General features: G+C 34.9%; 5 protein-coding genes, 1 non-coding gene and 1 pseudogene across 11 annotated transcripts; 3 read left to right on the forward strand and 4 right to left on the reverse strand.

The window, feature by feature from the left end:
- Positions 1-2,368: 2,368 nt before the first annotated feature.
- LOC121238575 lies at positions 2,369-4,381 on the reverse strand. Of its 6 annotated transcripts, none has more exons than XM_041135513.1 (4): positions 4,225-4,359; positions 3,389-3,452; positions 3,182-3,250; positions 2,369-3,005 (listed from the first exon to the last, which is right to left on the reverse strand). In XM_041135513.1, exon 4 carries the CDS (start codon positions 2,995-2,997, stop codon positions 2,677-2,679), a length of 321 nt encoding a protein of 106 aa, XP_040991447.1. In that variant the 5' UTR covers positions 2,998-3,005; positions 3,182-3,250; positions 3,389-3,452; positions 4,225-4,359; the 3' UTR covers positions 2,369-2,676. The 6 variants fall into 6 exon arrangements, with proteins under 6 accessions (XP_040991447.1, XP_040991443.1, XP_040991446.1 ...); XM_041135509.1 differs by having other exon boundaries at positions 2,369-3,027; XM_041135512.1 differs by lacking the exon at positions 3,389-3,452 and having other exon boundaries at positions 4,225-4,365.
- A 46-nt stretch (positions 4,382-4,427) lies between these two features.
- LOC121238573 (spindle and kinetochore-associated protein 1 homolog) lies at positions 4,428-9,057 on the forward strand. The gene is made up of 9 exons (XM_041135506.1): positions 4,428-4,651; positions 4,748-4,872; positions 5,596-5,708; positions 5,805-5,883; positions 6,854-6,921; positions 7,491-7,596; positions 7,688-7,717; positions 8,468-8,581; positions 8,913-9,057. The coding sequence occupies exons 1-9, from the start codon at positions 4,555-4,557 to the stop codon at positions 8,988-8,990; spliced, it is 810 nt and encodes a 269-aa protein (XP_040991440.1). The 5' UTR covers positions 4,428-4,554; the 3' UTR covers positions 8,991-9,057.
- Positions 9,058-9,531: 474 nt separating this feature from the next.
- On the reverse strand, positions 9,532-10,234 carry LOC121238576 (putative lipid-binding protein At4g00165). The gene has a single exon (XM_041135514.1). The coding sequence runs from the start codon at positions 10,049-10,051 to the stop codon at positions 9,647-9,649; it is 405 nt and encodes a 134-aa protein (XP_040991448.1). The 5' UTR covers positions 10,052-10,234; the 3' UTR covers positions 9,532-9,646.
- A 503-nt stretch (positions 10,235-10,737) lies between these two features.
- Positions 10,738-10,811, reverse strand: TRNAI-AAU. The gene has a single exon. It is a non-coding gene; the product is annotated as a tRNA-Ile (tRNA).
- Positions 10,812-16,316: 5,505 nt separating this feature from the next.
- LOC121238577 lies at positions 16,317-16,843 on the forward strand. Its single transcript, XM_041135515.1, has one exon. It carries the CDS (start codon positions 16,422-16,424, stop codon positions 16,611-16,613), a length of 192 nt encoding a protein of 63 aa, XP_040991449.1. The 5' UTR covers positions 16,317-16,421; the 3' UTR covers positions 16,614-16,843.
- Positions 16,844-17,943: 1,100 nt separating this feature from the next.
- On the forward strand, positions 17,944-21,348 carry LOC121238578 (flavin-containing monooxygenase FMO GS-OX5-like). Its single transcript, XM_041135516.1, has 7 exons — positions 17,944-18,535; positions 19,201-19,271; positions 19,760-19,909; positions 19,995-20,077; positions 20,220-20,355; positions 20,773-20,946; positions 21,021-21,348. The coding sequence occupies exons 1-7, from the start codon at positions 18,007-18,009 to the stop codon at positions 21,174-21,176; spliced, it is 1,299 nt and encodes a 432-aa protein (XP_040991450.1). The 5' UTR covers positions 17,944-18,006; the 3' UTR covers positions 21,177-21,348.
- A 1,517-nt stretch (positions 21,349-22,865) lies between these two features.
- LOC121238579 lies at positions 22,866-26,885 on the reverse strand (annotated as a pseudogene).
- Between the last annotated feature and the right edge of the window lie 783 nt (positions 26,886-27,668).

Here is a 27,668-nt window from a genome sequence, read left to right on the forward strand (position 1 = left end):
ACTAGTCAGTTTTCACATCTGGCAGAATATATATTAATAAAACTTATTGTATTTCTAGCCTCGATCAATCCAACGATCGATAACAAACTAAATAGATCATCATTTGAATGAGTTAATTTATTCTTAAGCTGATGTTTAGTGTATGTAAACCATCCATATCACTAATTACATGGTAATTAAGATATGATTTGTAATATTTAAATTTTAAAATTTATCTTTAAAATTAAATTAAATTATATAAATACTTTATTAAACGTGCTCTACACACCGACAATAGGATTCTACTTTTGATATAATTGATCAAGCAATTAAAATTTTTTTTTTCCCTCTCTGATCTGTCTTCGATCTTTCTGATAAGGTGGAACATTGGTACATGTTTAGCACAAATGGGGCTCCATTTTGCATTCCGTACCACACGGTGTCGGTTAAGGAAAAGAAAAAGAAAATCGTTAGAAGAATCGCATATGATCGATCAGAACGTATGGTAACCGTTGGATGCATATCATGATCACCAAGCTAGCTAGATCAGGGGAACATCACTTGGTCAAATTATTTAAGTGAAAAATAAAATAAAAGGAATGGTGATTAGGATCCTGTGCCCGACATAAGAAGGGCCGACATAGAATGCAGCAGTTTCGAGAGTGTTCCCAAGACATGATATATAAATAAATAAATAAATTATTCTTATGTAAATCAAGCCAATATTAAAATGCATGCAGGCCTATGATCAATAATACGAAAAGAAAAAAGCAGATATTTTTGCTACAAGCAAACAAACATCCCATATCTTAATCCTGAACAGACGCCCACAACTACGTGAATTTGTCACTTCCCAATGTGATGAAAAGGGTTTAGAATAATTAATTTGAACTCCAAACATCTACCAGACATTGTTCTTAAATTTTGTTCCTCTAATTTATTATTAATCATGTCTTGTACATGGAGGATACAGATTCAGATTCATTATATTTTTAAATATATATTTCTTTTATATAAAATTATTCAACTTTACTTATTTATTTTTAAATAATAAAATGATATATAGTGTCATTAGAAATTTAGATACTCATATCTCGAGATATGTCTATGATCTTTATGATTGGATTCTTGTGAAAAGTTTTTAGGCCTTGGTTATTCCTTTGGACAGCTTCGTGCACTTTTGAAGGGTACTCAAATAAGAAGCTAACAATGTATTAAGTTGGAATAGAAATAGTTGGAAGAGAGATTGGTTGCGAAGATTTGCTTGTCCCGGGCCAAGATAATTAATTTCTCTTTGTTTTCCTCCTTGCGTTTGTTTATAAGGCCACACCAAGGAGAAAACAACATTTTATCAAGATTGATATCTTCATACAGACCACATCAAAACTAATTAGAGCACTCCCAATAGATTTTTCATCTTATTCTTTAAAATATATCACTAAAATCCATTTTTTCTATTTTACATATTGATTTTTACAATATACCATACACCAGTTTCATACAAACCACATCAAAACTAATTAGAGCACTTTCAATGGATTTTTCATCTCATTCTTTAAAATATATCACTAAAATCCGTTTTTTCTATTTTACATATTGACTTTTACAATATACCATACACCAGTTTATCTATTTTTTCTTCATATCATTTAAATATTATACTTTTTAATATTTTTTATTCATTTCAAATATTTTCTCTAACTAACAATAATATTTTTATATCTTTTGATATTTGTAATATCTCATCATATACAATATCATATAATTATGTTCTATTTTAAATTAATCTAAATTTATAAGTTAAATCAAAATATAAATTAATTTAAAAAAAAAAGAAAAAGAAGATATTTTGTTTGCATTTGGAAAATAGTTCACTTGAATATACGGAATTGTTATTCGAAAGGAACCCAGAAGCTAAAAATCATTATTTGAGCAAAACTTGGTGCCTAGTGGTGTTATTTGAAAGAAACCTAGAGTCTTTGACGGAAGAAAGCGTGGGAGAGAGAGAGAGAGAGAGGGGTCTGAAATGAAGATAAAATATTTTAAAGAAATGGGAAAAATCAGACAAGGAGAGAGAAATGAATTAAAAAATGTTTCACATAGATGAACATTTTACTCTAGATGTAGCTAGATCACTGTAGCAAAATAGAAAATGAAAGATGAAATACAACATACATTGTATATCATTTTTGAACAAATTTCTTCATATTTTAAAGAAAAATGTATGATTGAGCATCTATTGAGAATGCTCTAAGGGCTTATTTGGATAGAGAAACCATCTCACTTCATCTAATTTCATCTCATTATTATAACTTTTCTAAATTTCCACACAAAATATAATAAATAATTCATCTTTTTTAAATATCAAAATAATAATAATATTAAAAAATAATATTCTAATAATATTTTATTCAACTCATCTCATCTCATCTCATCTCACTATCTAAACGAGTCCTAAAAGGCACTCAGTGCTTGCACATATGAAACAACATTTTATCAATATTGGAATCTTGGATATTGACCAAAAACAAGGAAGAGGATTGTTCTTCCTGAATTCTAACAAGCTCTTGAAATCATCATCATTTGAGATTTCTTCGATTCTCAAAATATATTTTGGGAAGCATAAGCAGTCTGTTTCCATACTGTGGAAGTATTGATGGTAAAAGAGACAGTGAATAGAATTAGCTGCAAACCCAACTATCTGGGGGGTTTATCGGCAGATGGTGAAGTCTTTTGAACCGATGCGGCAGAGCTTTTGGACTCCTCAGCTTCAACGAGCTTGCGTAGTCTCTCTTGTAGGACCCGTACCCTGTCCTCAGTCTTGCGAAGCTTCCTCCATCTGTAGGTAAACCATAGTCCAAAACCACCATACACAACAATATATGAAGCCCACACGTACGGATAAGTTTCTGCGTTTTCTTTGATTTTCTGGTACCGTTCTTCTACCATTGCTCTCCATCCAAGAACTGGGGCACCTGTGGTTTGCTGATCTTCTTCTCCTTTTTGTTCATTTGACATTCTTTTTACTGTGTGACACCATTAGGCAAACTGATTAAGTTGAGGACACAGGAGAACAAATTAATCTTTTGCATTTATATAATAGGAAGAAAGTCATGTTCATAACCTGCTATAGTTATGCTATTTCAAGTGCATATATACTACAAATATACTTCAAATATTGGGACATGCTAAACTCCTATACCTGGTATAACATATGCTTGGTTTTTTTTTTTTTTTTACTCCCTCCCTCCCTTATTCTGGTAACTTCGTTCTACCACCATAACCAATACATCACATATTAATGATTATAGTAATAGCAATTCTGGATATCATGTAAACTTGAAAAATCTCTAATTCTTAAAATTCATTGTAACAAAAAAATGCAAGAAGCCATTGTAGTCTCATTTACAATAAGAAAGCTGTCAGCGATCCTCCCAGATAGGCGGGTTCCCACATCCCAACCCCACATCTTCCTAGGAAAAGGAAAAAACTTCACATCAAAACATAGCCTATCAAAGAGATTTTTTATATTTGTAAAACAAGAAGAGAAAAAATGTCAATATACTGGGAGAGTTCCAACACAGAATTAACACGAATGAATCATGAATGCCTCTAAAATAACGATACAAAAACTCTGGTTAAGGCTTACACAGGCTCAAAATACCACAGGTCATGTAAGACTTCTAATTCAACTGGTTGATTGGCATTAAGAAGATAATAAAACGGCAAAAGTAAATATGAATGAAAGAAATTAAATAACTACGAGAGAATGTTATTATCCAATCCATCCGCCCCCCCCGGGAGAGGGGGGGGGGGGGGAGAGAGAGAGAGAGAGAGAGAGAGAGAGAGAGAATCTTTTTCCTCGTGAGTGATTGAGTATTACGCTTCATTGATTTCATATAACCCATACATTTTATCGCCCGATTCCAATACAAAACAAACAAACAAGTCAACTCAAGTTAGCCAAAGAACCGAAGGAGACTCATTTAATTGAGTTAATTTCCCTTGTTAATATGTTTCTCTGAGGCAATAAATTAGGAAAAGTTAAACCCTTAATTTCAATAACCCCTATCCAGAATTTATCACCGTTTATGGATATGAGTTATAATATCCCAAGAAGTCAAGCAAGCAGAGCGAGAAGGACGTTATGCAGGAAAAAAAAAAAAAAAACAATACAAGATTACAATATTTAGCAACCCGAGTGGAGCGATTGAAAGAAAAAAAAGTTAAAACGGATTAAGATACCTGGCCAAATATCTCCCTAGTAAGTTGCAGTAATTCTGCGGAAGAAAAATTCACAGAGAAAATGGCAGTCTTGAGAGAGAGAGAGAGAGAGAGAGAGAGGGTTTAGAAATTGGGGGTTAGGCTTTTGATTCTTGAATGTCGAGAGGGAAGATGGATGGGCCTAAAACATTCGGCCCTATTATTTTGTCTCGACAAAATCCACAATAAACGCACAGTGGACAAAACGGCATCGTTTTTGTGAATTTTCTGATTCTCTTCCCGCCAGAAACCACTTCTTGTGATTCAGGAAAAAAAGTCGAAATTCAATTCTAGAGAGAGAGAGGGAGAGGGATGGAGGCGAAGAAAGCTGGGTCATCGTTGGACGATCTGATGTCCTCGTTCAACACTCGCATAGCCGAACTTCAGGAGCTCGTTATTGCACGTAACAGTGAGTCGTTTTTTAAAATCATATTTTCTTTTTTCTTTCAGCCAATATTTCTGTATGGATTACGTCGAATCGAACGCTACCATGTTTTGTTTTCAGTGTACCCCGCTACAAGCATCACTGATTTGTCTGCGGTGGATGCTGCATTGAAGGCGATGGAGCTTCAGCTGCAAGCTATCAAGGACCGCTTGCGCGACGAAACCCTTGCCATTCCCAAAGCTAAAGTACCTCTCTCTCTGTCCGTTTCAATTTTTGTAATACTTTCTATTCGATAGCGAGAGTGAGTTAGCGTTTCTTTGTTGGCCATTATTTAATCGATTTTTCATTTCTTGGGAATTCAATTTGAGAGAGAGAGAGAGAGAGAGAGCGTGCAACTAAGGTAGTGGTGAATTAATGAAGAATGATTTTCAAGTTTGAGTTTTGATTTTTGTTAGTCTCATGTTTTATGAAAAGAATCGATGTTATTAATATTTCGGGGTTTTAATTTTTATTAATTTGGCTTTGAAATGGCAACGAATGGATGAAAAGAATAGATGCTATAAGAGACGACAACAAACTGTAGGAATAGAAGATAATGGTAGTTTATAGTTTTTTTTATTATTCTGGATTTATATTATCATGGTGATAAATGAGATGATTCACTCGACAGTGCCTCATACCACCATATCACATGGTCAAGTTGTTTTCTCATAATACCAATTTATTTCTGAGCTAGTTTTGGGAAAAGAGAGGACTTCAAGATTTTAAAACAAATAAATTATACTTGTGGTTTCTTTGGAACCAATTCCTTTATAAAACCTTGACTACTGCTTATATATTTTTTTCTTTGTGAAAATAAAAGTGTACTTAATTTTCACTTGATATTTCCATATGTTTTCCCTAAGTAACCAACTGGAGTGAGGATTTGAATTACTTGGTTGACTGTCACTTTCTTCCCATGGTTGCAGAGCATCATCGGCGCATCACTTCAACAGCAGAAGAAATTGCAGAATATGTCTGTTTACGTTCCATCATTTTTACCTGAAAGATTGTCAATAACAAACTTGGAAACTAATAGATGGTAATACTATTTTTTCATCTTTACTAGGTTATATTTTGTGATTTGGTGTTATTTTTGTCCCTTAGGTAACCAGTTCTTGTCATTGTGGGGTTTCAGCTTGCTGCCAGAGTTCTCCAAACAAGATCCAGGTTTTGGGTCTTTAAAACTCGAGGAAGAGCCTGCAGCATTACCTAAGGCAAGTGGAACATCTATTAGCAGGATTAAATGAAAAAAGAAATGACTTGGATTGGAACTGCGTCTTTATGCATTTTTTAACAAAGTCTGCAATACTTATAAGAAAGTGTAGGTAAACCATCTTAGAAGTTTACATTAAAAATTTAGTATCCAGAAGCATGAGTAGGTCCCTTGCAATGACCTTTAGCTCAAACATCTCCTCCCTTATAAGAACAGGAAGGAGGGTATAATCATGTTTAGCTTGCTGTCCTTGCATTATTGTACGGTGAACCAGCTGGCGTATCGCTAGATGTTTTTTAGACATACCAGTATATGGTGGAAAAAGTTGATTCCTTCAATAGCACTAGCTTAAAAGTGGTCAACATCCATGGTTTGAGGCGGCAAGCTCAGTAATAATTTGTAGGTTCTCTTTTTTGGTCTCAAATAATGTTCAAGGCAGAATTTCATAGTGGATGTTTCTATTCATTGATAAATAAATATGAAGGCTCCATGTTATCATGATCTATCTGGAAATGAATCTTGTAAGGGACTTACATTGTTTGATTTCTGAGTGGGCATAAAAGATGCAGAAGGTTGCATAAGTATGTATATTGAAATGTCTATCCTTTATCATTGAAATGAATATCCTCAAACAAAGACAGCCATAACTTGTAGCATGTTGAATGGGAGTCTGTGCAAGAACATGAATTGAAAAATAGCAACACTACTTCACTCAGAAGAAACTTTAACCCGGTTGTTCACGGGGACTACACTGTCAATTCAACTTTTTGGAAGTCCTTTTTTTTTTTTTGGCCATTCACCATTAAATTCTGAGTTGTCTCTGGCTATAATGGTTTAGACGAATACTTGGTGACCCCTTCTGCATGCTAATTTTCAAAAGAACTGTTGGCATCATCATTTCAAGTCATGCAGCTGCACTGTGGAGAACTTACTGCAAGAATATGTTTTTCTATTTTCTATTTTCAAATCAGGAGAAAAAAGGTCGTGGCTCTCCACCATTGTGGTATATAACAGCTGATGAACTGGATTCTCTGTCCTCGTAAGTGCATTTCCTGCAATATTTGTTACAGATTTGATGTTAAAGAGAGTTTCAGCTACACCATCTGCTTATGAATCATAACAGCCTACTCAAAGCTGGTCAATTACATTGTAGCATTTGTAATGGATGTCTAATACCACATCTGTAAATTTGTACACCGGGTTACTGAATATGTAGTTCTGCTTGTATGTCTGAAAGTAACCTATATTGTGCATATGCACTTATATGTTCCAAAATTCCAAATCCCTCTCTACAAATAGGGAAGGAAAGGGAACCATAGTTATGATCGTCAGCTGTGTTTCAGTCTCTGATGTTTTCCACATATGTGCTTGTTTTAAGAAACAGAGGTGAACCTCTTTGAAAGTACCCAACAAGTATCAGGCATGGTTGTGAAGTTGGGTATCAGGCATGCCAATTATCAATGGGAAAATGAGTCCATGTCATAGTTTTAGTCTACAGATCCTTGGTAGTTCTAGTCTTTATTTTCTCCTGGGGAATATATGGTACATTAACTTTAATTTTATAAAATGATATTCCATTAATTTCTCTCTAAGAGTCGCCAAATACAGATACATGAGAGGAAGGCTGACACAGGAGAAGGTCAATGCAGCTATCAATGACATGGCCACTTATGCTGAAGCAAATGTGCAGCTTATTGCAGCTCCAAAGAAGAAGGTCCATTTTCAAGTTGTTTGATTGTTTCTGATACCGAGAAATATGTGTTTAATCTTAAACCCATCCTAAATATGGTTCTTTCTTGATGAAGCTGGCAGAAAATCTTTGGGAAAAAGCCCTGGTAAGTGAAGTACACTTCAATTAGGTGACTGTTATATCTCCAGATGAATGCTTCCCTGAGCCCCTTTTACCTGGCTGGTGATTATGTATCTTCAAAACAGTGCTGGCTCGTTGGAAACTATAATCCAAGTTACTGTGACAAAACTATAATCCAAGTTACTGTGACAACACTATCTAATTCAATGTCTTGGGGAGCCCAACAGACCCATAGAAGTGCCGATTTTGTAGTGCAAATCGCCAAATGTGCTGCTATCAATGGTTTAGTTGGTTGCATTCCCATTCATTCTGTCCTCACCCGGCTCCTAGATCCCTACTTTGTATTCAAACCACTTTGATCCATGTCCCCAAGTTCTGTTTTGTGATATTTGCCCAGGGAAAAAATCTTATTAGGTCTCATATGACTGATGATTACTTATCTTTCAAATGGCAATGGTCAGCACCATCTAATTAAAGGTTTACATCCCGTGGCATAATCTCAAAGCGATAACCAGGGGGAACCTGTACTCTTATTTCAGAAAATTGGCTTGTATATGTCATGTCACAGTTGATTACCTCCTTTTTCTTTTTTCTTTCTTTCTTTTTTTTTTTTTTTTTTTTTTTTTTTTTTTTTTTTTTTTTTATAAAGGAGGACGACACCCCAATTTATTCAACTCCTCACTTTTGGCTGATTACCTCTTGATCTTGTCTTCAAGCATGGTAATTAAGGTTTGGTTTATGTTCTTCTAATTTTCTGAACTGCTGAAACATGCAGGAACTAAGAGATATTGCAATGGCAGAAGCTGTTAAGGGAAAACACTTTTTTATAGAAAATGACATAAAAGGACCAGCACTGAAACTTGACAATACTGGAAAAGCGATACTGACTGTGAGTGTTTCCCTCTTATAGGCAATTTGAATAGCTAGTCCATGCATTATCATTGAAATGAAATGATCTTTGGCATAATCTCAATGGTCACTGTCATCTATACATGCTTCATGTACCCTATTTGATTTCAATGATATACTCTTGTTAACTTTCTGTTCTCCGTAAAGTGGATTTGATATTGTCAAATTTGCAACAGTAGTTTCATGTTGTATGCTGGAATGTCTGATGCTTGACTTGAAATAAGTAAATAGATGTCCTTCATGACTGTCTACAAGGTTTGGTTTCTTCTGTAAAGTGAACCTCGTCATAGTGGCATCATGGTGTTTTGCAGGTCCTTCGTCATCTTGGTCGGATAAGTGAGACTCGGATTGGGCATCACCGAGTGATTATTCTTTTGAAACCTCAATGAAGCTTCCCAAAGAATCCCATCTTGAGTGTTTGTAATTTGTAATCATCCACTGTTTTTCTTTCAAAAAAAAAAAAAAGAAGGGGGGGGGGGGGGGGGTAAGGGGTCACAATTATATGTTCTTTATATGCAAGGTTTAGGAAATTAGCCAAGAGGTTGACGTTGGTTTTCAAAACTGAACTTAGTAAGCATTGTAAAATCTCATTGAAGTTTTTCCAAGAATACTGGTCTGATATAGATTATAGATCTATTTGGTACACATCTGGTTCATTTACGTGCTATAATTGAGATTGTATCTCATCATTGTGTTAATAATGTTTACTTGGAATATTAGAATTGTGGTAATTATTATCTTCACACTATATTTGGGACAGTTTTGGATGATACCTCATTGACAGAGAGACAGACAATGACCAAATCTATGACTTAGTAATTCCTTGCATGCTAACATATTGTCATGTTTCCATTTGTCCATTAAAGAATTTCGCAAAAATGGTCAATAGAAAGATCTTGAAATTCGAGGGCATATGAAGAGAGACTTCTGCGCAGACAATTTTGCTTTATTAAATGAGAAACACAGACCAACAAGGTTACAAGAGCATCAAAATCAACACTGATCCAGAAAAGAGACATCTGATTCTGAGACACTCGAGCTTCATCTATGCACACACAAAGCCTTCAGGGACCTTCTTGCCGCACCCATTAACAAGCAAACTGAGGGCAACAGGTACCTCCAGCTTCACAACTCCCAATACATTTGCCTTAATAGCGGTGCACAAACACAATGCAGCTTCAAGATCTGCTAGGCCTTTCACCACCGTACAGCATTCCTCGCTTGGTTTAGTCCCCACAACCTCAGTTACCAACCCTAGCCAGCTGCCACAAACCCCAAACTTGAGAGTGTCTTTTGGGCATTTGGCAGGCTTCTCTGGAGTAGAGGGAGTTAAGGGAGGACTTTTTGGAGTGCATGGAACGTTACTAGATGAAACAGTGGTGAAAAATATGACGTTGAGTAGAATGAAAGAAGCTGCTGCGGCCTTGCAACCCCTGAAGAAACCCCCCATTTTATCATACAACAAACTAGAGGCAGGCAGCAATTCTCATCGGGTATGGATTTGAGGTTGGTGTTCAGCCTATATTATAATAGAAGCAACAGGCGAGGCTAACAAGCATGAGTAAATAATGGCCACAATTAGGCGGCCATGCATATTGCAGATAGATTTTTATCCTCGGGTGATTGGAACTACTCAGCAAAAGATCTCTGTCCATGGCCAAGAACATGGATTGGGGGCACCTAATAGGTCTAAATCTTGTCTAAAATCCCACATGCATGCACATCTGTTTGTCAGCTTGGGTACTTGTCTCTGTTCTACCATGGCAGAAACATCCAAGCGAGTTCAAAGGCCCATATGCTTGGATGCTGCTTTATAAGTTTGTCTGCTTTCTTCAAGGATTTTTGTCCTCTGGGACCATTTTTTATAAGAAAAAATAATGACGACTGAAGAGAGTAGGAATCATTTTTCCCTAGATCTTCTTTCAAAGATTAATTAATGCCAATAGCTAAATCGATCATTATTCTATATTACATATATATATATATATATATGAGAAAAAAATGGCATTTTTAAGAAGTCTGCTGCTATCTGCATAAGTTGACATCATCGCCAAGCCTAAATGCAGCTAATTGAGAAAAACTTAGATGAACGTAATTTGTAAGCACAATTCACAAAATTGTAAAACTTTCATGCTTTGGCCCATGCAGGTCTCGAACCTGCGACCTTCGCGTTATTAGCACGACGCTCTAACCAACTGAGCTAATAGGCCACGGTCTATCAGTTGCTCTACTCTATTAGGTGGATTGGACTAACATTTCCGACCTGATTAGATATAGGGACTGGGAGTTGCAAGAGTACAATTTAAAACTCGAAATCATATCTTGTTCAGAAATTCAGTTATGAATTCAAAATTGAGAAAATTAAACTTAAACTTGCATGCAATCTAAAGGAAATTCTTAAGTCAAAAGAGAGAGAAAATAAGTTCAAAGTTGCAAATACAAGGCAATGATCCTGCAAGTGACAGCTAAACACCTAGTTTCAAAATCAAGAGCATCCATTTTTTTATCTTTTATTCATTTAGTAATGTTATATACAGTCTTAGAGTGTACACATTTATATTCCATTTGAATAAAAATGAGAACCGCCATTAAAAATAAAATTTGTTACATGATTCTTAAATTTATCTATTTTTAAGTATGTGAAACTTACATACTAACTATACACCAATCATTTCTCATTTTTATTCCTTTAATTGTATATTCTGAACCACGATTAAAAAGCGATTTTTTTTTTTGGTGATATATCTGATCTAATATTGCACAAACAGTAGATATATCTTATATATAATAAACGTCAATAAGCAGGCAGGTGTCGTTCATAATTTCTTCCGAATTTGCCCCTATATTTCAATTCATTTTACTGATGTCTGCCGTCATGTGTGTGTTTAATAAATTTTGTGTAAAATCACTTTTCCTTTACGGGAATGTCCCCGCAAACTGGTGTCGGTTCTGCAAAATATTTTAATGTTATTTTCTTTTCCACTTCTTCCGGACTTCACATAAATTCTACTATTTTATCTACTTATTTTTTTAATCTGTTTTATTTATTTATTGGATATAGTTTCTTTTACTTTTGGATATGGTTTTATTTATTGGATATACTTTCATTTACTTTTGGATATGGTTTTTTCGCATGGCTGACGAAGCAGTCACTGCTTGGATTGTTTGGCATTTGTTAATGTCGAATTTGTAGAAATTGGATAGTCTTTCACGTTCTCTCCACGTCTGCCACCGCTTCCACCGTTTGCAGTATTATTATCAGATTAGTAAAAATTAAATAATTTTTTTTTTTGTTCTTATCCTTCTGTTCTGCTGATTTCACCCCTTCTCGATTCATATAAAAGCAAAACTCATTTTTACTTTCTACTCTATTTCCTGTTACGTCCTACACCTTTAAAATCAAAATCCTCTCACTCACATCGCACAAACTTTCAGTGGTTCAGTGTTGATAGATTAGTTCCTGGTTTTGAAATTCCAAAGATAACTAGGTATGTAATTCTTTTCCTTCTCCGATTAATTTTTCCTCTATTTTTAGGTCTATTATATGGGTCTGTTTGTTCTCCTTTCAATTATGTCATATACAATATCTGCTCTTATGGACTCGTCCTAACTTATTTTTATTTTATGGATGCCTAAATTCTTTTTTTTTTCACTTTGATATGCTCTGTTTTTTTCCTTTGTTGCTTCTTCTATCGTGAATCTACAGATAAATCAATGGATGTTTTTTGGTTTTTTTTTTTTTTTTATGCTCTATAGATCTCAACATATGTTCACATATTTGAAGAGATTGTACGAATATATTTATGTCGTTATTTTGCTATCATTTTTGTTTGGCTGTGATCTGAAATTATCTGGATTCTTTGAGTTTATAAAAGTTTTTTGTTATGTTTTGTAGATCTGTGGTTGAACTCTTTATTTGTTAGATATTTAGCTTTGGAAGTAGAAGAGATGTCGGATATCATCTCTCACATCTAAAAATCCTATTAGTTTTTTTTCCCTTTTTTTTTTTTTGGTGAATCTGTAAAGAAATGAATGGATATTGTTTGTTTTGATTTTTTGTTTTATAGATGTAGATCTCAATACAAATAGAAGTATGAAATTTTTTTATTTTGTTTTGTAGATTTATGTATCTTTATTTATGTGTTATAATTTTTTTTTTTCTCTCTTGTCTCATTTCACATTTTTTGTTGGTTCTGTGCAGTTGTTCATCTGTTATGTTCCCTTATAAGAAACAGTACGTTGGTAATGGAAAGCTATTCAGAGTTATTAATACATTTTACATTTTCTTCACCTCTTCATCTCAATCCATTGCACACAATTCTTTACACCACTAAGGCTTAAATAAAATAAAATAGAATCCACATCAAGCATGACAATAATAAAACAAAACAGCACGACCATTAATAATAATAACATATGTTCTATTTAAGAATTATAACCATACATTTTTCTTGTTTATTTTTCTAATTTTATTTTTAATAGATTTGTTACTTTTGTTCTTCATTTAACGTTCTTCAAGCTGGATCTTGTCAATCTCCTCAAAGTAAATATTTTTTCTCATATTATAGAGTTAAAAATTTTTACATTATAATTAGAATATATTAATTGCTAATATCAATAAATAATAATTTATTTACAATTTTTAGATATTAAGTTTATTTAGAAACATACATAGTGCATCAACTCCAATAGTCGCTTTTGAATCTGTAATAGAAAATTGTGTCGTTGTAAATGTGTTTGTGAGAATTTCTATATTATAGTTATGGATATTCTGCAGATAATATATGTAATATTTTTATGATAAATGAGAAAATTTTAAAATATAGACAAAACTATTACATTTTATAATTATATATATTAATCTATTTTTTATTATTACATATTTTTATAGCAAATTCTTATTTTTAAAAATATTTTTTAAATTTTTGCTACAGGGCACACGTACAATACACGTGTTTGCCCTTTACTAGTACTCATGAAATGAGAGAAAAAGTAGATATATATACTTAAAAAAGATAAATAAGATGTGATCAATCAATTGTTTATGGGCCCGGTTTTGTGATTGTTCAATGTTCACAATAACACGTGCAGCTGACTCCATCTTTAAGCTCCCACAAAAACGCAACACCTGTCACCCACCTTTCATTTTCCATTGGGGATTTTCTAAAGCCATGCATCATCAATTTTATAACAATGGTGGGCGGGTTGACCTGACTGACCCTTGGAGAGGGGGTTAGCCTTTTGTTTAATCTCATCCAGAAAATGGCTTGGGCTTTACGACATCAGAAAAAAACCACCCCAGCAAAGGCTGGTCATCTTCTTTTCCTGCACGCCATTCAAAAGTGTGTACATATATACAGCATAACATCCATATAGAGTGAATATACAACAGCTGAAAAGCCAAAACCATGAGTACGATGATCAGACCCGGTATTACGTTCGTGTTGGGAGCCATGTGTGGGATCGTTGTAGCTCGTGGGGCACAACGTTGCCATCATCACGAAGCTCGCCGCAAGTGGTCTTGTCCTCGTCAAGCTCCAGTTGACAAAACTACCGCAATCCCAGGAGTGGATGAGAAGACTGTCGAAACTATCCCAAATAATTAGCGGCCACCTCTCACGCACAGTACCTTAGTTCCGCTTATTGTCGTATCTTGTTGTATTTGTAATAATTAATTATTAATATGAAGAGTAGTTGTCATGTTAAGAAGGAAATGACGATGTGCGTTTAATTTGGAGAGTTCGATTTGTGGGTGATCAAGTTCGTTCAATGGTTTATAAGAATTCCATGGAGTTTACATTCATATGTACTTGGGAAAACAATAACGGTCAATATATATCCTGACATCTTGCTCTTTTACATTCTGGCTCAATTGATTTTTTTTTTTTTTTTTTTACCATTTAATTTCCACGACGAGAACTTTGGTAGCCTGAATTGGGTATGAAAATGTGAATTTCCAGATCAAAAGGATCGGACTCATGCAGTTCTGTTCATCTTTATAACTCAGATACAAACAATGGATCTGACATTGAAGCATGATCAGTTTTCCCTTATTAACTAGCTATATGTACGTAACATTCAAGCTGAATGCCATATAGAGAGAGAGAGAGAGAGAGAGAGAGAGAGCCCTGCAGGCAACTTGAATATTCCAGTACTCGACAAAATTCTAAAAAAAATGATCACCTGGTGGGGTTATTTCTTATTCCAAATATTTCAACAAATCTTATGTTTGCAATAATATATATAGGTACGGGAACTTCGTATATATTTTCTCTTTTTCGATAAATTAAGGTTCGGTTTAGATTAAGAAGCGATTTCAATTCATTTCATATCATTATTACAATTTTTGTAGATTTTCATACAAAATATAATAAAAAATTCAATTTTTTCAAATCTCAAAACAATAATAATATTAAAAAATAATGGTCTAATGGTTAATGTCGTGTTTCACACACCTTTGGGCTAAGTCCTGACAACTCAGGTCTTTAAAAATAGATCATGTACAAGGTAGAAAAGACTGTGGCTTTGAAAGGGCAGCCTAAGGGCCGAAGAACCTTCGATGTCAAAGTTAATAAATATTCATAGAGGGTAGCAAATAAGTAAGAGAATCTAGAAATCAGAGAGTTTTTTTATACTTGGAGCTCACTATTTATACAATGTCTGGAGAGTGTGCATGCTTTCTTCTTTTGTATGTTGTCAAACCTTCTTTAATACGGTGTGGCTCTACGTCGACTCCATAAATGTGGCGTGTGACTTAATCACATCATTAATGTGATGTTGTTTCCTGACCCCTAACCTGGTTTATATGAGCCGTAGATGACCTGATGCAATGAATTAAGAGTCTTTCGTGTTTCCCGTGCATTCTATACAAACACTATTCTCGAGGACTGTCGCGGAATGTCAAGTCGATCATCTTGTCGACTAGACGGCGCCCCTCTATGGTTGATGTTCTGTTCCTTACTTTGATAGGAAACCTTTTGGGCCGGGTTTTGGGTCGAGACCCGATGATCCTTTCCTGGGAGAGAAAATCCTTTTATACTAACAATATTTTATTCAATTTTTAACTTTCATCTCAACTCACTATACAAACGGCACCATAACAACTGACAATAAGCCAATCGGGATATATATATAAATGAAACTCAGGATATTTGACTAGTTAATTATTAGGATAATATCATTGTGGTATTCAGAAAATTATATTTTACACTATACACCAAATAGACCTAATTAATTACTTGTAAGTTACCACACGTCACATCATGTACATCTAAGAACATTTCAAATTTGGGCCATAATATATGTTTTTATTTTGACAATTTATATATGTTATCATTCTGTGCTGATTCACTTGAAAAATGACCCCGATCGGCATAGTTTGTTTTTAGAAAATATCTAATCTTATTTAATTATTATAATTTTAATATAAAATAAAATAAATAATTTAATTATTTTAAATTTTAAAATTAAAATAATATTAAAAAATATATTCTAATAATATTTTATTTAATTTTTTAACTTTAATTTCAATTCATCTCATCTCATTTTATTTGTAAAAACAAACGAGGCCATTACTTCAACAGCAAGGGCCGACCCTTGGAGGAGGAGTTACCAATACAAGGGAACCTTATCTGCAAAGTCTTGGGCAATACGATACCTCTCAGTAAGTCCCCCAAACTTATAAAGACACACGAGTATTCGTACGCTCAAAATAAGTCAAACCCATCAAACCTCTCTCACCAAGTTTTATCTTTCTTCCTGTATATACAACCATACAAAGTATATATATTTGCTTGGCTTTTTGTTGATTGATCAGCCAAATGGGTTTGATGGGATCTACGTTCTCGTTAATGGTGGGGACTCTATGTGGGGTTTATATAGCTCAGAACTACAACATCCCCAACATCAGGAAGCTAGCCGATTCTGGCTTTACGATGGCCAAGCACGTCGAGGAAACCTATCGCAAGCCCAAGACCAAGACCAAGACAGAGGACGACGAAGGTCTGAATTAGAATCGTTTTGCAAGGCCAAGATCACCACCATGCAACTTTATTCAAAATAAATCTAGCCATCTTCTCATGATGCAAATATATATATATATATATATATATATATATGAAGTTCTCCTCGAATTATATATATAGGTTAGGAATAGGCCGTGTGTATGTCAGTATGTATGTGGTTGTAGTCTATATATATATATATATATATATATATATGAATTGGTTTGAATGTTCAGGTCTTTGATTTCTTGGTTCAAGTTTAGTGTTTTTGGGTAAATATTTTGTGTTATCTTTCTTGACATCTTGTGTTGTTGGGAATATGAAGGTTATGATCTCATTCTCCATGATTCACAACTTGGATTATTAATTTTCGTTTAAGAACCAATGTGATTTGAGAGTTTAAGCCCTTTTGGTCTTTTGGATGCCTTTGCCCCTTTGCCATAATGGTTTGCGTTTGAGATGATTGTTTATCCTTCCATTTACAGACAAGAGTAGCTCATTATTTTTTTCTCCTATAACTTCAGCCAACTTTTACTCAGAAAATGGCATGATTGTTGAGGCTACCAAGCTTGCTACAAAAGCCCTAAACTCTACATATTTTGCGGTTTCTTTCATTTTTCATTTCTCTTCTGATGAATAATTGCGATTAGTAAACTATGAAATTTGATCTCTCATCACTAAATTGCACTAAGCAACCCATGACTCAGTAGTATACCTTGTGCCTTGCAATAAGATTATTTCTATCGTCTAATGATTCGTATAAGTTTCAAATATACTTCGAATTTTTGTAAAACAGTCAACCTCATTATGAAAAAGTATAAAATAGATTACTTTTTTAATAAAACTCACTTTTTTATAAAGGTTGTGTACAAAATTTGTACAATTTAATCTTATACATAGCATTACTCAAATACTTAATTACTAGCTTTAGATAATTATTTCTTTTAGACAGAGATCGACTCAAATTATCCCACCAAATTGATTGATATAATTTTTAAAGAAAAACAGACAAACCTATACAATATCAATGCTATTTAAAAAGTATAACATAAGCATCCAATATCATGTCAATTTCTATTGGAATTAAACTGTACGATCGATGAGCATAGACTGTCCGTACCACTACCATGTATTCTCTCATTGGATATCGGAAATGTTGATATCATTTCATATATCTATTATATCATTATAATTTTTTTAAATTTTTATATAAAATATAATAAATAATTTAATCTTTTTAAATTTTAAAATAATAATAAAATTAAAAAATAATATTTTAATAATATTTTATTTAACTTTTACTTCTTTACCGAATTCATCCTATTTAAAATTAACATCCAAACCGCATCTAATAAAATAGGAAAAAATGTAATGTTTTCTCTTCTTTTATTGCAAAATCCCAATGAAAGAACAATCCTTAAGAGTAGCAGTGATCGGAGCTGGCATGGCCGGCCTACTCGCCGCTCGTGAGCTTAAAAGAGAAGGCCACCGGGTCATCGTCTTCGAGAAAAGCAGTAGGCTCGGTGGCACCTGGGTCTATGACCCACGTGTAGAAACCGACCCATTGGGTCTTGACCCGTCCCGCAAGATTGTCCATTGCAGCATGTACAGCTCGCTCCGGGTCAACCTTCCGAGGCGGCTCATGGGCTTCTTGGATTACCCGTTTCTGAAAAAACAGGGTGGGGACCCAAGGGAGTTTCCGGGTCATCGGGAGGTGCTCCGGTACCTGGAAGATTTCGCCCGAGATTTCTGGTTGGTTGAGTTGATACGGTTCGAGCACGAAGTGTTCCGGGTTGAACGAGTTAATGGAGTGAGTCACGAGTGGATCGTTGAGTGGAGGACTCGGGAAGGTGAGTCAGAAAAAGAGGTGTTTGAAGCCGTGGTTGTATGTAACGGTCATCACACAGAGCCAAGAATCGCCGAGTTTCCAGGTTTTTCCCAAACAGGAAGCTTGTCTCCTGGAAATGGAATTGTTTGTTGTTATTTCTCTCTTTCCTTTCTCAAGTGGGAAGCATTTTAATGTTATCCGTTCGGGACAAAAGGCGTTTTGATGCTGTATATCAAGGAGCTTGATTTCGAGTTACACTTAGTACTGCTCAATGATGTTGGATTGCTTTTCATTCCTAGTCCCGAAATTATCATCAACCATTCTCCAATCTGCAGGGAATTTTTCATTTTATTTTTCCTACTTAAATAGCATTGATTCCTTTGGGATTGACCAAAGTTGACAAAGGGGTTTTGCAGATGTGAAGCACAAGTTGGTTGTCTCCAGAAATATATAGAAGTTACGAGGTTAAAAAATGCACCCATTTTGCTGATTAATAGTTGCTTAATCTCAAATACAAGAATGCAGGCCAAGAAAAAGAATTTTTCTAAAGCTAAGTATAAAAACAATGTGGCATATATAATCATCATGTGGTAGTAACTATTTCTCTGTTAATAACAAAATGGATTTTTTTTTTTTTTGGTGATAAGTAATAACAAAAAGGATTTTATAGAGTTTCTTGCTCTTGCATGTTTTGTTGCAGATTGTAATTCTTTACTTTTCCTTTTTATCCATTTTCATTACCCTAGCCAGTTTTGTACTATGTGACAGGCATGGATACTTGGCCAGGAGTGCAAATACACAGCCACAACTACCGGACGCCTGAACCATTTAAAACTAAAGTATGCAAATGTCAGCATTTGCTTATTTCCCATCATCACCAATTTCCTACTTTTAAAACATCGAGTTAGTTTACTGCTATATATCGCTGATAATGCAACGAACGTTGTTAAGCAAAAAAAAAAGGGTTAATGGAAGAATGATTTATAAGCTGTTTTTACTCATAAAAAAATATTTATAAACTACTTTACAGAACAGGGTTCAGGTATGGTTTTGGTCCTCACTATTAAAGATGTTTCTTGGGCATCACCAGCGTGCAAACCGATGCATGCTAGGGGGCCCGATTAAGTCATGCTGCAAACTTGCTGCTAACTATATTTTCTGAAGAGTGGAAATTGACAGTCTTCTCTTAGTCTCTTCACAACTTCTTGCACATAGCTTTCCATGACTTGCTTAAACTGAAACTGTCATCTCTTAATATTTCATGAATTCCCGTTGTGGCAACTTGCTTCCGGTGCTTTTCTTAAGATTCTACAATCACGGTTGACAGATTGTTGTGCTAATTGGAAATGGACCTAGTGCACATGACATCTTGAGAGAGATTTCCTCTGTTGCAAAAGAAGTTCATCAAGCCCTACGAGCCTCAGATGTCCATTTCAAAAAGTTGGAAAATCGCAATAATATCTGGCAACATCCAGTGGTATTGTATTCTCTATACTAGAAAATTATTGTTTATCAAGAAGTTTGAAATTGATTAGTTGCTCCCCTAATGGGATCTTCTGCAGATAGAACGCGTTGATGAAGGTGGTAAAGTAATATTCCAAGATGGATCATTTGTCTGTGCAGATATCATCATCCACTGTACTGGGTAATTCAATAAAAGTTAGTCTGCTTTGTTTTTTGTATCTTATTGGATATATTAACTACTTTTGTTTGTATATAGCCGAATGACTTCCAAAAAATTCAATCTCTCCTGTTTGATGTGGTTGAATAATATTCTCCTTCTGCAGGTACAAGTACCATTTCCCATTCTTAAGAACAAATGGAATAGTGAGCGTGGATGACAACTGTGTTGGTCCCCTGTACAAACATGTTTTTCCGCCAGACTTGGCTCCTTGGCTTTCTTTTGTTGGGCTACCCTACAGGGTAATGCTCTTATTCATCATGAATTTGAAAATGAGTGTTCTAAAAAAAGATAAATAAGTTCTTGAAGCAACGTTGGTTTGGCATGGTGAGATGAACTAGTCACGTGGATTTCTCTCTTTTTAGTTACTTATTCCTAATTTCTCATCAAACATTCTTGCAAAGAAGTGGTTCTGGTAGTCTCCACTTGGTCGAAATGATGAACATTGGCATTCAAACTTTTCTTTAGGTATTCCATCTTATCTACACTAGCAATTTCTCGGCCATCAAAGCATCAAATTCTATGTTCTTGTTTAGATGATGAGATCTACTTATTCAATAGCACTCTTTTAGTGCACATAACATCTCTCTTTGGGTATATTCAGTAGTTCTTACTGTATCATCTGTTAGGCTAAGTATTATAATTCAATGTGCCACCAGGCTGTTCCCACGTTAATAATTGAGTTACAGTCCCGTTGGTTGGCAAAAGTTTTATCTGGCAAGTTAGCGCTTCCATGTCATGAAGAGATGGCATCATCTGTGGAAGAACTCTACCAGCACATGAAAGAGAGTGGAAGGCCTAAGCATCACACTCATCAGTTTCAGCAGAACAAGGTTTGACAGTGCCATAGTCAGTAACTCTCTCTCTCGCGCACACATCATATTGACTTTTGTTTCTTTGGTGTCAGTTTGATTATGAGAACTGGTTGGTCAAGCAATTGGGATTACCACCCCTGGAGGACTGGAGAGAACAGTTGTATTTCTATGCGTTGAAGAAGATTACCTCAGAAGCTGGTGATGATTATAGGTACACATGGGATATCAACAAATGGATGCAAGAATAATGCAATGTGCTAAATGCCGAATATTTTGTAAGATATAATGCGACGGTGATTAATTTTAAGGGGTGTAATATCTGTAACTTCACAATTTAAAAGATGGGTCGAGTTACTAGTCTCCGACTGTTGTACTATAATAATTACATTCTATGGCAATTACAACAATCTTTTTACTCGAGAGAACTATCTAAAGTTATATTCTTGTTTGTTCTACCACCCAGAAAGCCAAAAATAGTCTTTTTAAACAGATATTTGGATGTAAATTACAATAACAATGGTGAAAATAGGTATAATGAAAGAGAAATAGCAGAAGCTGAAATAAATTAAGAGGTTCGATAACGAAGTCAGGCCAGAGAAGTTAAGACACTGGGGATGCCTAGAAACGAGATGAGACTAGAATTTTGTGAATGGTATAGTAAAATGGTTTATGAATAGTAATGAGATAGATTGAATTAAATATTTATTGGGTTTTGGGAAAGGAGAAAAAAAAAGTTGTATAAAAAATATTATAAAGTTTAAATATTATTATAATATAATATTTTAATATTATTTTTATTTTAGATTTGAAATAGTTGAATTATTTTTTGGTTTTTATTTGAAAATTTGGAAAAAGTTATGATAATTAGTTTGAAAGCGTGTGTTTGAATGTTATTTTGAAAGAAAATGAGATGGGATAAGATGAGATGAATATTTTTATGGATATGCCCTCGCAACCCAACATTTTCAGTTTTTATTAACAATAGCTTTTATGATACACCTTTTCAAATGAAATACAATAAATTTCGACAACAGGATCATATCTTTTCACTTTTAAAATATGCTGACAAAAACCTATAAAAAATATGATGACAAAAGTTAAAATTAACCCAAAACCCATAACACCTTGCCAAAAGTCATCATTTCTAAGCAACTCTTAGTTCCAACTAAAAGTCTTATTTGTTTAAATAAGAACTCATTGAAATAATCCAACAATTCATGCACAGGATAACTAGTTATAATTTGTAGCCATTGAAATAACATCTCCATGTGACAGGAATAACCAAGTTGGAAGGCTATGTTAAAAGATGCTGCTACAATGATGGCGAGAAGAATGATCACATCAACATGCATTAAGAATAAGGATTTTTTTTTTTTTTTTCCCCACCTGTGTTGCTGAAGGATGTAAGACCATAATCTTGTGGCTGCCACGGGATGACCTGATATGTGGATGCTTGAAGGTTTCGCTTCAGCCTGTCTGTATATGTGTCTCACATGTATTCCTACTTTTATACCTGAGCCTTAGAATACAAAGATTTTTAAAGCCTGGTACTTGGATTGATCACATGCAGTTTGGACATTGGGGTACATTCTGTATAACTGACATAAGATTGTGGGGGTCTCTCCTTATGCAGTTTGGACATTGGGGTAAGGTTATAGCCTCACAAGTTGGAGAGATCCAACGCCTCTGCAAAAACCATATTCGTATACTAAGGAAACAGGAAACAGATCTGGCAGATCGGATGACTTATTGCAGTCCAACTTTTTGAACGTACCCCTATTGGTTAAGAATGAATTTCCTATCACTTCCAAAAGGTAACCTTTAAACTAAACGTTTCATTTAATAGCTAAGCATGTTTGTCTAGATAGAGAGATTCAGGAGGTAAGAACCATATTACAAGAATTTTAATAAGCTTTCCAGCTAAAAAACAGACCATAAATGAGATGCAACGGATTCATTCACCCTTTTTGTATCATGATAAATAACAATGAGCAAATACATTTACAGTTAAACCCAACCAAACATTTAGTTCTGCAACAAACCGGGTCATGGCCCATCTAACCACCTATGAACCAGAAAGTTGTCTTGAGACTTCGATAAATCAATCATACATAATATCATAATGTCAAAATAAGATAGGAAGAGGCTACAATTTACAGTACACACTAAAAGGAGAGAAGTCCCAAAACAGGTCTTGGGAAGATCAGGAGCATCAATGATATTGATTCCAATACCCAGTGCAGGTCCGATGTTTACTTGACCAAGTAGCCAACCAGGATGCTAAGGAAACCAACCAGCACCACATGTAAGAACGAGAAAGCACCGGCACCACTTTTGTCAATTTCTTTCTTCAGTAGATCTTGTCAAATGTGGTTATGACATTATGACAAGGCATAGCAAGTATGAACCACAATTTTATTGAGAAGACAGAAAAGCTGGATGTAGGAAAGTGATGTAATGCATAACCAGTTCATCACAGAGAATTTCCTTTTCATTTTCCTGATACATTAACTTTTCAACCAACGATGCAAGTGCAAAGTCCCAAGCCAGAAAAAGTGTACTGAAGAGTTCAAACAGAAAATACCCAAAACAGGGTAACCCGCATGAGTATAATCATTGACATAACTACGTACATTTCTTAAGGAACTAGAGTTTCCTTATACACATAACAATCAAATCCAGGATGTGAGGCTACAGTTCATCCCAAGCCCATCCCTAGACCACTAGGCTCTACCCTGACGGTTAATTAAATGTGTCTTAGCAATCTCACTAAAAATGTGTTTACATTAACATTACATGGCCATATCAAGTCATGGAACAACATAGCGGTCAAGGGATAGGCTCAGGATGGACTGTACACTCGGCCATCCTGGATTTGATTCCGTCCTAAAAGTTCTACTGAATTACCTGATAAACAGTTTTGATGAGTGGGTCATGTACCTGGGGTTTACTCCCCAAGGCCGGGTCCAATAGGCCCAGCCTAGGTGAGGTTCCATGTCATCAAAAAACTTATTTTCAGCTAAGTGAAATAGGATCTTCAAATGAAACAATTCGTGCAGGGACACATGACAAAACAAATAACACAGACCAAATCATATTCAACACAAGCAATACAAATCTGAACTACTGGGAGAACTGCAGGGGTGAAGAGATAATTGATACTATATTACACCCAAACAAAATCAATACCAGTTCCCTATGTAGATTCTGATTTTGTTGCAATGCAGAAGTTTTCTCCTCAGTCAACCTGGAAATTATTGACCAAGCCTGAAGAAAAAAGATGCATTATTAGTCATTTCCATGAAATGACTACAATCAAGAACAACCGGAAAAATAATAAATAGGTGTTTATAAAAACTCTAAGCAAAATTAAATGAGGTCACGGAGTTACATTAATAAATGGGCCAAGATAAAAGCAAGGGTTCTAAATCGCCAAGGTACACCTCTGACCTCATACTTAAATTACTTTATTTAAGTCATAAAGTCCCTCTAATGCTTGAGGCCTGGTTTAAATATCCCATGATCAGAGAGACAGACCAGGCTACCACCATCAATATTTCACAGGAGATGCCTTTCCCGGAACAACTAAGATAAAAAGAGCCTGGTTGAAGAAGTATAGTTTCCTAGAATAGCTCCTAACAATAACAACTCTTTTACTAAAATGTCACCAAATCAATTGCAATAGATGGGTGAAGGTTCCAACACCCACCTGCTAGGTTCTAAGTTCCAAAGCAAAATTTCTGTTTATGCTGGACCAGGCACAAATGCAATGTTAAATGGTAGTCACAATCAGCAATCATCACAATTTTCCCTTCGAATGAAGTGCCCCACTCAAATCAGTCTTGACACAGTACTACCTACAGGCTAACACATTTTCACGAGGTTGTCAAAACCCTATGACTCGGATGAAATTAGAAGGCATAAATGTCTTATTAATATAAGGACACCTAGTACCACCATTTACTACCCTTTATAATGCTTCTTGCCACTTTGTCTCAACATCTAAGGACATTCTACAATGAACCTCGAGAGAGTATCAAGCAGACAGCATGTCTGCCCTGGAGAATGATAGCTATCAACAAATGGTTATATATTGGCAATACCAATTAAGTGACAACCAACCATGGAGAAAGGAAAATATAAACTGAAGAGTTAACAGAATTAAACAAAAACACTCATAAACTATTAGAATGAACTATACAGTAGTCATTAAGTATGACAATAATTTGTCACAAGAGGGTAGAGGGGCATTTCACCTCTGAAGACTTCTCTTTAGGGTCCTCTAAAGATCTTGATACCTAAGTTTACAACATTTAAAAACATACCAAACCAAAAGAATACCTGTCAGTGTCTCCATCAAAACTTGTGGAATATTTTCGAAAAAAAATGTAAAGGGAAACAAAAAGGAATAAATTTCCATAAAGGCAGAGTGAAAACACTTACAGCATCAAACAATAACTGATTTTGATGCCCATTCTCAAGCACTGATGATCTGGGAGGAGAACCTTCTTCAGATTCTTCGGGGACAGGTGATGGGGACTTGCAGGAATGTAAATGACCCTTAACGTAAACTCTTCCACAACCTTACCATCCTCTTTGTTAAACTAAAAAACCAGCACACTTCATCTGAGTCAATGAAAGAAAAAACTCAAAACACAGAACAGACATAAAGAAGGGGAACGGGGAAGCCATGGCACCATTTCCTGGGTAATGTCTTTTGTGATTGCACCATCCAGTGCAACAACACTTTGAAGTAGAAATTTGTCCTTGCACTGCAAATCCGGGGGTGCCTCTTTTGGAGCTTGCATTGTAACTTCCAGAATACATGCCAACAAAATTAGATGGATAGAGACAAGTTACAACTCTTAGAACCTAGTGATAAGATTTTCAAAATTCAAATTTGAGCAATATATTTTGTAAGCAGATATAAGCATTTACGTACCCACACAAATGGCATAAAGGACCACTAACTAAAGTTACAAGTAAGTATTTACCGGTAACATTGCATGTGGTTCGAGGCAAAAGGACACCAACATTGGGACGGACACAATATTTTTTGGGGTTGGTTGTTTTAACCTAATCAATAGCAGGAAGTAAATTAAACATAATAACTTGATCATATATCATAGATAAACCAGATAAAGTAAACACACTGTTAAAAATTCTGAAGGAAACTACCTTGAATGCCACGTATTTATCTGTTTTATTGGTCAATTGTAAAGAACACGAACTCTGTTTCTTCAATTCAACTTAGCCATCACGTGTCAACAAAAAAAGAAAGACCCAAAATCAGAAACAATTTAAACAAACACATTACATAAGTCTCAAAGAGTAAAACTGACATCACAAACAACTGGACCAAGCAGTAAACATAAATAGCATAATGCCTACAGATACCGAAAGAAAACTAAAACTACTATTTTGGCCCAATTCAGGTGACTATAAATATTTTAAAAACAAGTCTTTTATTCTATTTTCCACAATTTTCTCCCCAAACAAAGCCAGGACGACGAAACCGACCAGAAACAGGTCGCCTATCAATTAAGTAGATAAGCTCACATGAGGATGAAAAACACCGCAAATTATACAATTCATGATATTATCTTCACCCTCCATATTTCTTGGCAACCAAGCAGAGAAATAAGGTAAATAGGAGTACGGAAAAACAGTGGCAAACGACGCCCCGTCGAACAATTTGCTAAATAATCAATGAGTTCTCGGTATTCCTATTAAGCCAAATGAGCCAAAAACATGACATGCAAGTTTTTCTCTCATATTTTCTAGATTTTCTATGGGACAAAAAAAAGTAAAGTAGACTGATAAAAAAGAAATTAAGCAAAAGAAAAAACAAACACTTACACTGGAATTTGAGTTCTGAAGGGTGAATGTTTATAAGATCCCCAGTACCCATGGCTATGAATCCAAAAAGGAACTATATTTACTTCTCCCAGACAGAATATTAAAAGTAAAAAGATTTTGTAAGAACGAGATATGGGGGTTTCGGACAACGAGAATGAGACATATGATCGGTTGAGCACAAACGGATAGCAGAAAACAGTTTTCGTGATTTCAAAAATTTGAAGAGAGAACGTCACAAGACTGATTTTTTATTGGAGTGTTCCATTTGTGCGTTAATCGGACGGTGGTGCATTGGCTGTCACCAAGATTTCGAACAGAGATTTTTTATTGAAGAAAAGGCACCTAAGATTTTCAAATTTATTATAAGATGTGATATGAGGAGAGGATACTGAAGAAGGGCAGAATGGTAAAAAATGAAATCAGCAGAAAGTTCTTAATTGTGGCAATTTGTGGACGCGAGGCCCGACCGGACAATGACAAATGGGAGCATCTTTGAAAAGTCACCTGCATCATCATGTGGACATGAGAAGCATAATATAACGTTGTTTTTATGAAAAATACAAGTTATAGTATTTACTTGACGCAGGAATTCTCAAAATATAATGGGTATGCAAGCAGGACGTCTTTGAAAAATACAAGTGCATGTTCTGTCTATGTGATTCTTGAGTCTTGACCACTTCACATGGACAAAAACAACACATGTAACTATGTTCCAATGTTCTCTATCCCTGACGTTTTTATGAAAACAAAAATGATGAATATGCATGTTTTGATTTAGAGATGAGTTGAATAAAATATTATTATAATATTATTTTTAATATTATTATTATTATTTTGAGATTTAAAAAAATTGAATTATTTATTATATTCTATGTAAAAAT

The sequence above is a fragment of the Juglans microcarpa x Juglans regia genome, chromosome 7D (assembly GCF_004785595.1).
Source record: "Juglans microcarpa x Juglans regia isolate MS1-56 chromosome 7D, Jm3101_v1.0, whole genome shotgun sequence".
In the NCBI taxonomy this organism is placed as follows: Eukaryota; Viridiplantae; Streptophyta; class Magnoliopsida; order Fagales; family Juglandaceae; genus Juglans; species Juglans microcarpa x Juglans regia.

Bases quoted from the DNA above. Each gene is read 5' to 3' on its own strand.
- LOC121238575 (XM_041135507.1), bottom strand. From the start codon at position 2,997: ATGTCAAATGAACAAAAAGGAGAAGAAGATCAGCAAACCACAGGTGCC.
- LOC121238577 (XM_041135515.1), top strand. From the start codon at position 16,422: ATGGGTTTGATGGGATCTACGTTCTCGTTAATGGTGGGGACTCTATGT.
- LOC121238578 (XM_041135516.1), top strand. From the start codon at position 18,007: ATGAAAGAACAATCCTTAAGAGTAGCAGTGATCGGAGCTGGCATGGCC. The intron at 18,536-19,200 runs GTTTTTCCCAAA...ACTATGTGACAG, and splicing joins AAGAATCGCCGAGTTTCCAG to GCATGGATACTTGGCCAGGA. The intron at 19,272-19,759 runs GTATGCAAATGT...CACGGTTGACAG, and splicing joins CTGAACCATTTAAAACTAAA to ATTGTTGTGCTAATTGGAAA.
- LOC121238573 (XM_041135506.1), top strand. From the start codon at position 4,555: ATGGAGGCGAAGAAAGCTGGGTCATCGTTGGACGATCTGATGTCCTCG. The intron at 4,873-5,595 runs GTACCTCTCTCT...CCATGGTTGCAG, and splicing joins TTGCCATTCCCAAAGCTAAA to AGCATCATCGGCGCATCACT. The intron at 7,597-7,687 runs GTCCATTTTCAA...TTCTTGATGAAG, and splicing joins TTGCAGCTCCAAAGAAGAAG to CTGGCAGAAAATCTTTGGGA.
- LOC121238576 (XM_041135514.1), bottom strand. From the start codon at position 10,051: ATGGGGGGTTTCTTCAGGGGTTGCAAGGCCGCAGCAGCTTCTTTCATT.